The following is a 13,740-nucleotide window of genomic DNA, read 5'->3' as shown; positions in this document are numbered from 1 at the left end:
CTTATTTCCTTGAAATCTATCTATCTGCCTATATGTATTTGTACTCTTTGGGATCCCCGGAAAATATGTATTTTTCCCAGCAGGGTTTATATTCCAACTTTATTTTATTTTTCATTTTATTTCATATAATTGTCAAATCATGAAATCAAATAGGAAATATTTTGAACTCAACCTGAACCCCAGATCCTATGACCCAGGCTTCCCTTCCCAAAAACAAAAGGATAATCTGCCACCGCTTAACCCAATCAAATTCAGATTGCATGGACAATATAGGGCTTGAGTCGCCGAATTCGGAGTATTGACCTAAAGGTGATTCGCCCCCAAGGCAAACATTGTCATATCTCACCCAAAGGAAAAACCAGGACACCTCAGGAAGGCGCCCTGCAGAGCCTGTCAATTATGGCTCATCACCACCCATCACTACTTCCACCCCTGACACCCCAAGGCATATCTAAAATCTGTATACGTGACAGAAACCCGGACATTCCTTGATTGCTGCCATTAATCCCTTTAGAAATCGGCCTAGCAGGAATTAATCCGATCTTTTCCTGCTCTGTCACTTCATTGTTTCAATAACTCCCGCCTTCTCCTTCCTGATTGGCTCGAGTAGAGACAAAAAGCAGCTTCCTATTGGGCCAACAGAGCAAGGCGGGAAACGAAAGCCCGCCTCGTTCAACCTTCCAGCCTATCAACGATCAGGAGGGCGGGGGAGCGGGGCGGGAAATTCAAAGGGCTGTCAGACTGAAATTTTGTATAAATATGGCTTTATTTTGATTATGTGGTACCCTAGTAGACTGAATGATCACTACTAGAGTCCTTTTCAGCTGAATCGCTCAATAAAGACTCCTTGGCGGATTTTCCTTCAACTTTGGCGGACCTTCTTCATTTCGGCTTCAGGTTGTATTGCGGCTCATATTTTCCTATTGGCTCCGCCAAGGTCCGTTCTCTCAGGACCGGATCGGGACTCTCCTTAAGGGCCCGATCCCCTAAAGCGCGGTCGACAACAAGCGTTTTTCCAAAAGGTCACAACTCCGACATTGCTCTAACATATGGAGGCAATGAGTTCCACAGAATTGGAGCATAGGTCGAAAAGGCTCTACGCCTTGTGGCTTCCAGGCGTACCTCCCTTGGGCCCGGTACATATAGGAGATTTTCTTGGGAGGATCGAGGTGACCACAGATGGGGAAAAGGAATGAGGCGGTCCCTAAGATATAATGGTCCTTGGCCATTTCGAGCTCTAAATGTCAGGATCAGTATCTTGTAAGAGATCCGATGTTCTATTGGTAGCCAATGCAGTTGTTTCAGAATCGGTGTAATATGGGATCTTATAGATGATCCCGCTAGCAGCCTGGCCGCCGCATTTTGGACCATTCGGATCTTCTGGGTTTTTGACTTCAGAAGGCCGGCATATAAGGCGTTACAATAATCCAGCCTAGTGGTGACTGTTGCATGGATTACCATTGCCAATGCTTCTGTCGAGAGGTAGGATGCCAATTTCCTTGCCTGGGGAAGATGAAAAAAGGCCTGCTTACTTGTGGCAGTGATCTGGGCCTCCATCGTCAGCGATGAGTCCAACACAACCCCAAGGCTTTTAACAGTAGCAGATGGAACCAGAACTTCCCCATCGAAATCAGGCAGTGACTGGGTTAACTCTGGTGGCTGGCCAGGCCAGAGTATATCAGTTTTCGCGGGATTCACTTTTAGTCTACTTGCTCACAGCCAACTCATCACTGCTTCCAAACACAGCTTAAAGTTCTCAGGAATCGTGGTTGTCCCAGGTTCGAGACGCAGGAGTAGCTGGGTATCATCTGCATACTGGTAGCACTCTAGGCCAAAGCTCCGCACTAGTCCAGCAAGTGGTCGGACGTAGATGTTAAATAACAGGGGCGAAAGGATAGCACCCTGGGGAACTCCACAGCAAAGGCAGGAACTCTCAGAGCGACAATTTTGTTACAGTATAGCTCGGTTTCCTGTATTTATTTGAGCGAATACAACGTTTCTGGGAATTGTCAGCAAACAGCCTGGGAAAAACAAAACAAAAAATAACATGGATTTGCAAAACAACAACAAATGCAAAAATACTGTTACAAGTACTGCAACTTCTAGTAACATTTGGCTCGTCTGGAGGAACTCTGCCTGTGATATTGTGAAGTCTTGGCTCTGCCTTTTCTGCAGCAGAGCTACAGTGACCAGAGGCTTGGGCATTGCCTAGTAATCCTGGGTCCAAGCAATCCAAAACAGGCATCCTTAGCACCTGCATTCAGCTAGTATTCATATACCACCAGTCCCAGAGACAACAGAAGTTTTTGCCTGTCATAATTTTCACAAGGAAGAAGACTGAGATCATTTCTGAGCACCAGCTTGTAAACCATCGCTTTGCATCTGAGGCAGAAGACTTTCAGGGACTCCAGAGAGATGACTGCAACCAGCAAAATCTCCTTTTGTAATGTATTGTCCTAAGCTATCTTATAATAGTCTCGGGCGGAGTTAACGCTTTATTAATCTTGTTTTCAATAAACTCATTCTGTTGGAGACTAGCCCAGAGGGGAAGTAAAGGAAAGAATTCCAGGAGAGCAATAGAACAAGCCTTTTACTGTTATCACAGCTGATGATAAGACAAAACAGTTGTAGGTACCCACTCTAGTGGGTCCATACCATGCAAATGGCCATTGCAACATGTGCATAGCAAACAGAATTTTATATCTCAGCTTATCTAAAATTGACCAATGGCTGAGGGTCTTCCTCACCTTCCACACCTACTTGGCAGAAGTGATACCAATGACCTCACTTGTTGATTTCAAGCTAACATTTGGTCTTGGAACATTCTGGAGAAAGGCACCAGCTCACAAGAAGGGAGGGGCATATGCACAGGCAAAGCTACATAGGCAATAATTTACTATTTTTCTGTCTTATGGTCCCTACAATTCTGGTTATCTTTTCAGCTTGCCTTAAAGTGCCTCTGTATGTTAAAGGTCTCGATCTTAACAGAAGTTATACAGATAGCCCCTGAGTAAAGCCAGACACTATAGTTTTTACCAAAGGCTCTGGTGTGCCTTCACAGATATTATTATTTGATATGCAACAAGATAAGTACATAGCAAACAATATTGCTACACTGGATTTGTAATGGATCACACGTTGGACACTTCCCAAGTGTCTAGGACTATGTGATGTTTGGGTGAATATTGTGTGCAGATCTGAGTAGGGTGATCTTTTGCAGCTGACAAGTGGTAGTTTTGTTTTTAAGTGCAGGCCAGGGTCTTTAGGCACTGCACCCAATGTGCTGATCATCACTGGGACCACCTTGACTGGCTTGTGCCAGAGTCTTTGCAGTTCAATCTTTAAATCCTCATATTCTGTAAGCATTTTCAGTTGCTTCTCGTCGATTCTGCTGTCGCCAGGGATTGCAACATCAACGGTCCATACTTTGTTTTATTTTTCTACAATTGTGAAGTCAGGAGTATTGTGCTCCAAATTGCTGTCAGTTTGAACTCTAATACACACCTCAGTTTTGGCTGTGTAACTTAGCTCCCAAAAAAGTGTGAAAGAGGCCCCTTCTACACTGCCAAATAAATCAGATTATCAAATTAGATAATCCACATTCTCTGCTTTGAACTTGATTATATGCGTCTACACAGCCAAATAATTCAGTTCAAAGCAGATAATCTGCATTTTATATGGCAGTGGAAGGGGCCTTAGACTCGAGTAAATATGGTACTTCCTTTCCTCCTCCTGACTGCTTAAAAGAAGTGGACCCATTCCTCTTAAACGCATGTCCTTCTGGGGCTTGAGTGCTGGCATCCTCCTTCGCTCCTTCTCTGGAAAGAAAGAGAAGGATTGGATATTAGCAACGATTCCTGGAGAATACGTCGTTTGGCTCTTTGGTGAAGTGGAAGCAGACCAATCTGGCTGAGCGTCACAGTGTTTGCTCAGCAAGGGAGAGAGATTGTGCTAAGCGTGGGACAGAGGAGTAGTTGTCATTGACACCTGTTCTTCCCAAGAGATTATTCCATGGTTTTCCAGGTTGGGGGACAAGAGCTACAAATACAAGGAAGAGGAGCCGATTGAAGCTGGAATTTCATTGCATGACCTCTGGGTTGCTTCCAGGATTGCAAGCCCATGACATTAAGGGAAGGCTGGAACACTGGAAATCTTTAGTAAAAGAAAATATCTCCAAACCATGGACTGACTTGTGATCAATGAATGAGTTTTCTCTAACTTTGAAGGCTGAAGCCATTGGGGAAAGAGGCCATCGCTATGAAGCTGACACTGAATATGGTGGCCTTGTTTGCAGCCCTGGCTGGGATTTTCAGCTTCTCCTTCCTGATCGCAGCCATCAGCACTGACTTTTGGTATCTCATCGATGCTTCGAAGCTGGAGAAGATGAGCAATCGCACGGAGAGCCTCAGCTCCCACTCGGGACTCTGGAGGACTTGCCAGCGTAAGTGACACAAGGTTTCCCCAAGGGCTTGGGGAGCGTCTGCACTGTGGGATGAATGCAGTTTGGCACCACTTCAACTCCTATGGCTCAGTGCTATGGGGTCCTGGCAGTTTTAGTTTGGTGAAGCACCAACACTCTTACACAGAGAAGGGTAAAACCTTTGGAAAACTACAACTCCCAGATTTCTATGGCAGTTAAAGTGATGTCAAATTGCATTAATTATATAGCAGAGATCAAGTATGTACAAACTTTGGCCCTCTAGGTGTTTGGGAGTTTAACTCCCACAGCTGGTAGGCTGTTAGGAATTGTGGGAGTTGAAATCCAAAACACCTGAAGGGCTGAAGTTTGTCCATGCCTGGTGTAGATACACCCAAACAAGTTGATCTCTCAATGCCAATCTGACCCTTGGATCTATTTGTACTACAATTCTTATAACCTTGTAAATGGATTTGATCCATTTGTAATAGGTGTTTACTCCCAACTCTTTCTCTTTTCCTCCCAGTTAAAAGCAACTGCCTCCCTATCGCAAATCCCTTTAAGTCTGGGACAGAAAACATCACCACATCTCATCAGCAACTATTAAGTAAGTGATTTGGAAGTTCTTTTTTGACCCATAAACTGAGAACCGTTCATTTTTTTGCTTTGAATTAAATGGTATGGAACAAATATACAATTACACTTACACTATGCCTCCTTACATTAAATCTCCTACTCTGTCTGTACTTATTTCCACATTGGTCTTGCTGTGAAAAGTTTGTCGTGAATGGTAGTGTTGCCTGACTGAATGCACATTTTAATTTGCAACCAAAAGCACATATGCATAGGTATAATGCAAATAATATGCGTCTCCTTATGTGTGCAATGGCGTTGCCTGTGCAACTGTACTTTTGCAAATGTGAACCGAATGCAACTGTTCCACATTGGAAAAAAATGCCCATCCGTCTCTGTAGGAGACCTTCAATTCAAAATCTCGCCTTTCCCGTATCCTCCTGGGATGCATAATGGTTTCCATTTGCTGTAAAAAAGCAAGACATCAAGCAAGAATGCCTTGTCTTGGTCACTTATGTCAACATAAGAAGGAAAATGATTCTGGCAGCTTGGCAAATGGAGATAATGATGCAATAGCATGTGCAGTTAAGAGTTTGGATCATGGAATTGGTTTCCATAGCAGCATGAAGAGGATCGGAAGGGAGCCAGCTTTCCCAAGCCAAGGCAAATTGTGCAGAATTGGTCTAAAATGGCTAGAAAGTATATTAGGTGCAGAATCCCAAATCCCGCTGTTTACTAAGACCAGTTTTTGAAAAACGGCAGGGTGTGACTACACTGTGGAATAAATGCAGCTTGGCACCACTTTTAACTGCCATGGCTCATTGCTATCAAATCCTGAGAGTTTCAGTTTTACAAGGTCTTTAGCATTATCTGCCAAAGACTGCTAATGCTTTCCAAACTACAATTCAAATGATTCCATAGCATTGAGCCATGGCAGCTGAAGTGGTGTCGAACTGCATTAATTCCACAGTGTAGACGCACCCCTTTCTATTGACAAGTTCTTATTAATGAAGATGTGAATTCTCTTGTCATATTTGTAATGTTCTGGGTTGGTAATTGCATTGTTTTTTAATGTTGTGAGCCTCTATAATATGTGTCTTAATCAAGGAATATAATAATAATAATAATAATAATAATAATAACAACAACAACAACAACAACAACAACAATAGAATTGCTGAATGAACATTGCGACTAAAGAGAAACATGGAGATTTTCCATGTACATCCATATGGATTGCCCTTATGTTGTTGAATGGCAATTCTTGAGGAGCGATGTCCCCTCCTGCATAGCAGAGCCTAAATCAGCTCCTTGGTTCAACAAGGAGCTGGCAGTGATAAAGCGTGTGAAGAGGGAACTACAGCGCGCATGGCGTTTAACTCGCTGCGAGTCAGACTGAACACAGCTATGTGCCTATTTAAGGGCATATGTCACGGCAGTGAAGGCCACAAGAAAATCTCTCATTGCGACCAAAATTGTGTCTACTAAGAACCATCCAGCTGAGCTGTTTCGAACAGTCAGAGGGCTGTCTAGTAAGATGGGATCCCTGACCATTTGGCAGCTCACTGTGAAGCATTTGCTTGGTTCTTTGCAGACAAAGTCGCTCTGATCCACTCCGATTTGGACACCATGTTTACGGCAGTCTCTGAAGATGTAACTGCAGCACCTGCTTGTCCGTTTTTGATGGATTCATTTCAATTAGTGCAGCCTGAGGATGTGGACAAGATCCTTGGAGAAGCAAGGGCAACCACATGCAATCTAGACCCCTGCCCATCCTGGATGGTAAAGAAGACCAGAGGGGGTTTGGAAGAGGGGTGAGGGTGGTGGTTAATACATCCTTATAGATTGTGTCTAGCTGCAGTTAGAAAAGAGGAAACTCGCTGATAAGTTCCTTCCATTTGTTCAAAGGCAGCTGGGAACTGCAATTCATAGCCGCACCTGGGAGATTGGTGGCCATAGATGCAGAAGGAATGAAAGGGGAGAAAAAGAAAGGAATCACCAAGCGGCAGAGAAGCACCCGGCAACCTTGTTTATGCAGCTGTCTGGGAAGATAGCCCCTTGGGAAGGGTCAGAGAAGACAAATGCTTTGGGAGAAAAAGCCTTGCAATAACATCTGGTTCTGCTCAGAGTCTTCTAGAAAGCACCAGGGAGCTCCGAGGAATTTCGAGTTATTCATTAGCTGGAGAAATCGCCAACAAGAACAGCTTTATTGTGAGATGCCCAGGAAAAAACATGTTTATCCCAAAGGAAAAGTGCAAAACATGTTTATCCAGAAGAGAATTCTGGGATTTGAGTTAACTTGACCAAACTATGTCACATAACCACATTGATGAGGCACATTTGTTGTTTGAATTCCGGTGGTCTGGTGCTTAGGGGTGCATCTAGACTATAGAATTAATACAGTTTGATACTACTTTAATTGTCAAGGCTCGATGCTATGGAATCCTTGGAGCTGTACTTTTTACAAAGTCTTTAACCTTTTTTGGCAAAGTGCTAGTGCCTCACCAAACTTAAATACCAGGATTACATAATATGGAGCCATAACTGTCAAAGTAGTGCCAAACTGCATTAATGCTAAAATGTGGATGCACTTTGGGCTGAATCCAACGAAATGAGGTTGTCATGCATGGATCTTTTTTGACATAATTAATTTCGATAGTTGTGATGGTTCTATTGTGATACACTTTGTTGATTTTGCTGCCCTATCTGAAAATGGAGATGGAGTGTCATTTTTACATCAAGCTGGTGTACATCACTGTCCTCTTCAATTTACCCAGTCCAAAGGTTGCCCAGATTTTTTTTTCATGGCACAATGAGAAATTGGATCTCCTTACACTCCAACACCTACATCATGGGTATAGATACAGGCTTCGGGAGCAAGACGCGGGCCTTGCTCCACAAATAAAAAATCTACCACCCAAAATTATGTATTCCTTCAATACTGGAATTTGTAGCATTGCATTCACTTAAAACTTCACCCGATCATTGTTAAATACGTTTAAGATACTCAAAGGATAGAGATCGGCACACTCACCAAGGAGATGTGAAGGCCAGAGATCTAGAGATGAATGGCTTTCAAGGACTCATTCTGTATAAGACTAGAAATCTAGCCAATGAAGGACAAATTTAATGGTGGAAGATTTCTTTTGGGTTGCAGCTGCCTCATTTTGACCCTCCACCCATAGCTGCACACTTGCACTATATAGGATCGGCTCTCCATAATATTTATTTAATATATATGGTACTTTCTCCCAATATGAGAGTCAAGGTATGGATGTAAGGGGTTAGTTGTCAGAGGAGATGCCCAACTCATGAAATTAATAGGTCAGCTTTTGTTTTCAGATATGCACGGCACTTTTGTGATTCTGCTCCCGCTCAGTCTCGTCGTGATGACCTTTGGAGGAATGACGGGCTTCATTGCAACCCTGGCTCAGGTTTATCTCCTCTTGATCTTCACCGGGCTGTTCTTTCTCTTTGGAGGTAAGTCATGGAGAAGATGCTCTTCTTACTCTGGTTGGTTACTAGTGCTTGCTGTCATCCTCAGGCCAGGGATGGACAGCCTTGGAAGCTTCAAGGATGGGCAAAATGACCAGATGTGCCTTGGATTAAAGTAGGGTTTATTCAGGCTTAAAGAACAGACAAAGATATCATAGTGTACATGCATGCAGGTGCCTAGCCTATTCATAGAAGAGAACACACGGGATCCTTTTAGAACAGTGGTTTCATAGTTCATCTTATCTCTAGGAGCTAACATCAGCTCATTACTTGCCTGGCCAATGTTTACAATTTTGCTTTGACATCCGTGGTCAAAGGGCATTGACTTTGCTTGGTTTGCACAGTTTCCTGTTGCATAAATAGGGGGATATCACACAAAAAGCACCCTCTGTCCATGTCCATGTCCATGTGTCTTCTCCTTGTCTCTTCTCCAGCCATCCTGACTCTGACTGGGCTTAGCATCTATATTGCCTACTCTGCTGCGGCCTTCAAGGAAGTCAGTTACCTTCTGAGAGAGAAGAACCTCCTGGAACATATCAACATCCAGTTTGGCTGGTCCTTAGCCTTTGCGTGGTTCTCCTTTGCCACTGAGGTCCTCACTGGGCTAGCCTTCCTCCTGATGTCTAGGATGGTGGGTTTGCAACCAAGGGGGAATTCCTCCATATGATGAACCAAGTCACAACAGGACTCTCCTAGATAATCAGATTTGGACATCAATAGGTCAGCATGGTCCATCTTTCTCAGCCTTTTGTTTAGAGTTATGGTAGACCCTTGATATCTCTTGGGGATTTGTTCCAGGGCCATCTCTGCATGGATACTAATATCCATGGATGCTCAAGTCCCATTATATTTACTGGTGTAGTAAATTGGCAAAATCAAGCTTTGCTTTTTGTTTTCGAGCCATGGTTGGTTGAATCCATGGATGCAGAATGATGGAGAACTTTATTGCACTAAAATGCTATTCCATTATAATCATGTTATCATTGATAGGAGATAAATGGATGTTTAAATGGATGTTTTTAATTAATGTTTTGTTTTGTTCGTAATTTTTAAAATATTATGTTTCTTGGCATCTAATGGTTGCCGATTGTGAGGTTGCCCTGATTTCTCCACCCCCCCCCCCTCCCAGGGGTGGGGTGAGAAAGACGGGATGTAAATGTCTGAAATAAATAAACGAATAATAAACAGTCAATCTGAAAAAGAAAAGAGTGGAGCCCCTGATGGCACAGTGGATTAAACCGCTGAGCTGGTGAACTTTCTGGCAGAAAGGTTGGTGGTTTGAATCCAGGGAGCGGGGTGAGCTCCTGCTCTTAGTCCCAGCTTCTGCCAACCTAGCAGTTCGAAAACATGCAAATGTGAGTAGATCAATAGGTACCACTCCAGCGGGAAGGTAATAGTGCTCCATGCAGTCATACTGGCCACATGATCTTGGTGTTACTGACAACGCCGGCTTTTCAGCTTAGGAATGGAGATCAGCATCAACCCACAGAGTTGGACACAGCTAGACTTAATGTCAGGAGAAAACTTTTACCTCTATCAGTAGAGTAAGGTTACCTCTATCATATCATGCATAGATAATCCAGTAGCTGTGAAAGAAATAAAAGAGTGATGAAGGCATTACTTTTGGACCTACCCATGTATATACACACATACGTGTGTATACTGTCTGTTGTCCCATTTTAAATAAATTCAAGAAGGAGCATTTGCTATGAAGAAACTGCCAGATTGTATGAAAAACATTGTGGCATTGCAGGGAAAGGATGGCAAAACAATGTACAGTAGAGTCTCACTTATCCAACACTCACTTATCCAACGTTCTGGATTATCCAACACATTTTTGTAGTCAATGTTTTCAATATATCATGATATTTTGGTGCTAAATTTGTAAATACAGTAATTACTACATAGCATTACTGCCTATTGAACTACTTTTTCTGTAAAATTTGTTGTATTACATGATGTTCTGGTGCTTAATTTATAAAATCATAACTTAATTTGATGTTTAATAGGCTTTTCCTTAATCTCTCCTTATTATCCAACATATTCGCTTATCCAACATTCGGCCGTTTACGTTGGATAAGTGAGACTCTACTGTAACACCAAGAGGAGTCCTGAAAGAAGAATGATGGTCTTTGCTGACATCTCATGGTAGGAGCGAGAAACTGAGCAGTTCGGAAAACGGAAAGGTAGAAGAAAGGCAGCTAAAAAGGCCAATGGGAATCTAGGCTGCATCTAGGTGTGTGGGACTGTATTTTCCCAATTTCTGCTATAGAATAATCCTTTTATTTTATGTCTCCTGGCTGCTTAATGAAAGGATCACCAATTTTGGATTTCAACTCTTTGTTAATAGCAAAGATCTCTCTCTGCCTTTGATTTTTAAAAACCTTTTCCCCCTCTTTTGCTGTAGCAGATGGGGGAAAAGAAGCCAAACTTGATTTTGGGTAATCATTTCGGTGCATTGGTCACCGCTCTCATATTTCTGCCTGACGATGGCGACCCAGGGACACTCACATCTAGCTGCTGAAGGATTGCCTTCCTTTCCCCAGGCAACCTGGCCTGCTCAAATATTTAAAAGGCAATATTGTCTCGCTTGCAGGCAGGGTGCAGAGCAAATAAATGGCACTGCACTGCGGCACCGTTGCGTCTTCCTGAGCCGGATGCCTTGGCATAACGGCCCTTTTACTGCTGTGCTCGGCGGCATGGCTTTGCGTCGTGTGAAGAGGAAACTTAATTATGAGAAGGGAAACTGCATTCCCATAAGAGTGTTTTAGGAAGACTAGGCTGGCAACTGGGAAGTTGCCTGGATTGCACATGCTACACATGCACACAAAGGCACAGGAGTATCATGTGCCAGCCCAGAGCTGACATTCTGGAGCAGGGAAGGATGGATCCTGCAAGCTTTGTGTCTAAGGGTGCATCTACATTGACAATTTAATGTAAATTGAAGGTAGTGTGAAAATGCAATGTTTAAATGGTGTATGACTCAAAGACATGCAGGAGCATGAATTAGAGGCCCTAAACCAAGGCGTCATTAGGGCCTATGGCTCAGGCATGGGCAAACTTCAGCCCTCCAGGCGTTTTGGACCTCAACTCCCACAATTCCTAACAGCCTCAGGCCCTTTCCTTTTCCCACTCAGCTGCTTAAGCTGGAGGGCTGAGGTTTGCCCATGTGTGTGCCAACAGGATGTGTAAGCATGACACATGCATTTCAGTAATCTGCAGCCCAAGTGGGTGGATGTGTATTCCGTGTTTGCATCATTCAGAATTAATTACATGACAGCTGGGGTTCATCCTGGCCCAACTTGAGAACCTTCGATAAGTAGTCTTTCAAGAATACAGAATTAATTAATGTGTTCTTTAATGAGTATTTTCCAGCAAGTTCAAGAGCGGTTGAAAGATTCTTTGGCTTCACGTGCAATTGCACCCCAAGGGCACTAGAGGGTAGGCTTGGAAAAGCTTCCATTCTCTCCCTTAGACTTCAAACAATGGGTTCATCTACACTGCAGAATTAATGCTGATTGGCCCCACTTGAACTGGCAAGGCTCCAGACTAGGGAATCATGGGAATTGTAGTTTTACAATGCATTCAGCCTTCCCTCCCTAAGAGTGCCGGGATTCACCAAAATACATCTCTCTTGATTCCATAGCATTGAGCCATGGCAGTTCAAGGGGTGTCATACTTACCTGGTCATTAACGTCTTTCCTTTCCAGTATATCCTTATCAGCTCTGCCACAATTACATGCAATCCTTGTTGTAGGATTCCACTTTAACTAGCATGGCTCAATGCTATGGAACTCTGGGATTTGCAGTTTTAGATGTTCTTCTTTAATAATGCTTTGCCAAGCTACAGATCCTGCAATCCCATTAAGAGATCATGACAGTGTTACCTCACAACCTCTGAGGATGCCTGCCACAGATGTGGGCAAAACATCAGGAGAGAAAGCTTCTGGAATATGGCCATACAGCCCTAAAGACTCATAGCAGTCCAGTGATTTCAGCCATGAAAGCCTTTGACAATACAAAATGCCAGTCCTTTGAGAACAAGTGGTGCAGTGAGGAGGCCTTCCACAAAGAGGAGCATGGCCTGGTGGCGCATGTTAAGTGAGCCCATCTGCTTACCGAGAGATAGATGTGCCGAAACGTTTACTGATGTTCGGCTTCCTCCCCCGGCGTCACCTGAAATCCATCATCTCAGGATGGCCGTGCGCTTCCTCGCCAGCGGATTGGGGGGTGGGAAGCGGCGATGCGCCGGTGCGCATTCTATCGCAGATGATATCTTGTCTGACAGGCAAGCGTATAAACACGGGCTCAGACTCTGGCCCCCTATAAATCTGCCCCTCCGCCCCTCCCGAGCATATGTGCCGCCTCTGCCTTAAACATCGACACATTAATTACACTCTATTGTTTGGCAGGAACGGGGCGCTGGCTGCCAGCGCCTTGCCAAAATCCTAATTTTGACCATAAATCTGAGCCAGCGGAGATAGATGAAGATAAAGCGACAGGCCATGGAGAGAGACGAGGTGGGACCGAGGGACTGTCGCTACAGCGATGTGGTCCAAACTCACCTGCCTGCATCCTATTACTAGGAGGATCAATAAAAAGAAGGTATAAAGATGATGCAGAGCTTGGGCAAATTACAGGTTTTTTGGACTTAAGGTGCATCTACGCCAGGCATGGGCAAACTTCAGTCCTCCAGGTGTTTTGGACTCCAACTCCCACCATTCCTAACAGCCTCAGGCCCCTTCCTTTTCCCCCAGCATGAATCCTGACAGTTTCAATTTGGTGCTCGCTTGGTGATTTTCCAGCACAGTTTAATGACTGATGTTGGCGAATAAGAGCCCAAATATGTCTCACATACTCCTGCAATTTACGGTATGTTGTTGCAAGCTGTTATAGGCGCACCGTCCAAAACTGCGGCAAATTGTAAAATGGCTTCAGCGATACACATACCTTTCATACTAAAGGTATGTATATTCAACTAAAAAAGATCCTGGGTTACTGTGAGTTTTCCGGGATGTATGGCCATGTTCCAGAAGCATTCTCTCCCATCTATGGCAGGCATCCTCAGAGGTTGCGAGGTCTGTTGGAAACTAGGCAAGTGGGGTTTATCTATCTGGCAATGTGGGACAGCAGAGGATCAATTCGGATTGGTCTCGCCATACTGGGACAGTTGAAGGGTATGCATCCCAAGCTGTGCATTTGGTGCCGAACCACATAAAAAAGTCTCATTGAGTACCAATTGTTGAGTACCAGTT

The 13,740-nt window shown here is 43.9% G+C and overlaps 1 protein-coding gene and 1 long non-coding RNA gene across 2 annotated transcripts; one reads left to right on the top strand and one right to left on the bottom strand.

The window, feature by feature from the left end:
- Positions 1–747: 747 nt before the first annotated feature.
- LOC134294219 (uncharacterized) lies at positions 748–12,835 on the bottom strand. Its single transcript, XR_010001190.1, has 2 exons — positions 12,605–12,835; positions 748–2,021 (listed from the first exon to the last, which is right to left on the bottom strand). It is a non-coding gene; the product is annotated as an uncharacterized LOC134294219 (long non-coding RNA).
- tmem114 (transmembrane protein 114) lies at positions 3,807–9,677 on the top strand. Its single transcript, XM_003224743.4, has 4 exons — positions 3,807–4,441; positions 4,944–5,024; positions 8,333–8,470; positions 8,920–9,677. Exons 1-4 carry the CDS (start codon positions 4,258–4,260, stop codon positions 9,150–9,152), a joined length of 636 nt encoding a protein of 211 aa, XP_003224791.1. The 5' UTR covers positions 3,807–4,257; the 3' UTR covers positions 9,153–9,677.
- Positions 12,836–13,740: the final 905 nt, after the last annotated feature.

Source organism: Anolis carolinensis, unplaced genomic scaffold (genome assembly GCF_035594765.1).
Source record: "Anolis carolinensis isolate JA03-04 unplaced genomic scaffold, rAnoCar3.1.pri scaffold_13, whole genome shotgun sequence".
NCBI lineage: Eukaryota > Metazoa > Chordata > Lepidosauria > Squamata > Dactyloidae > Anolis > Anolis carolinensis.
Note: the sequence above shows the minus strand (reverse complement) of the source record. Positions and strands in the feature narration are given on the sequence as shown.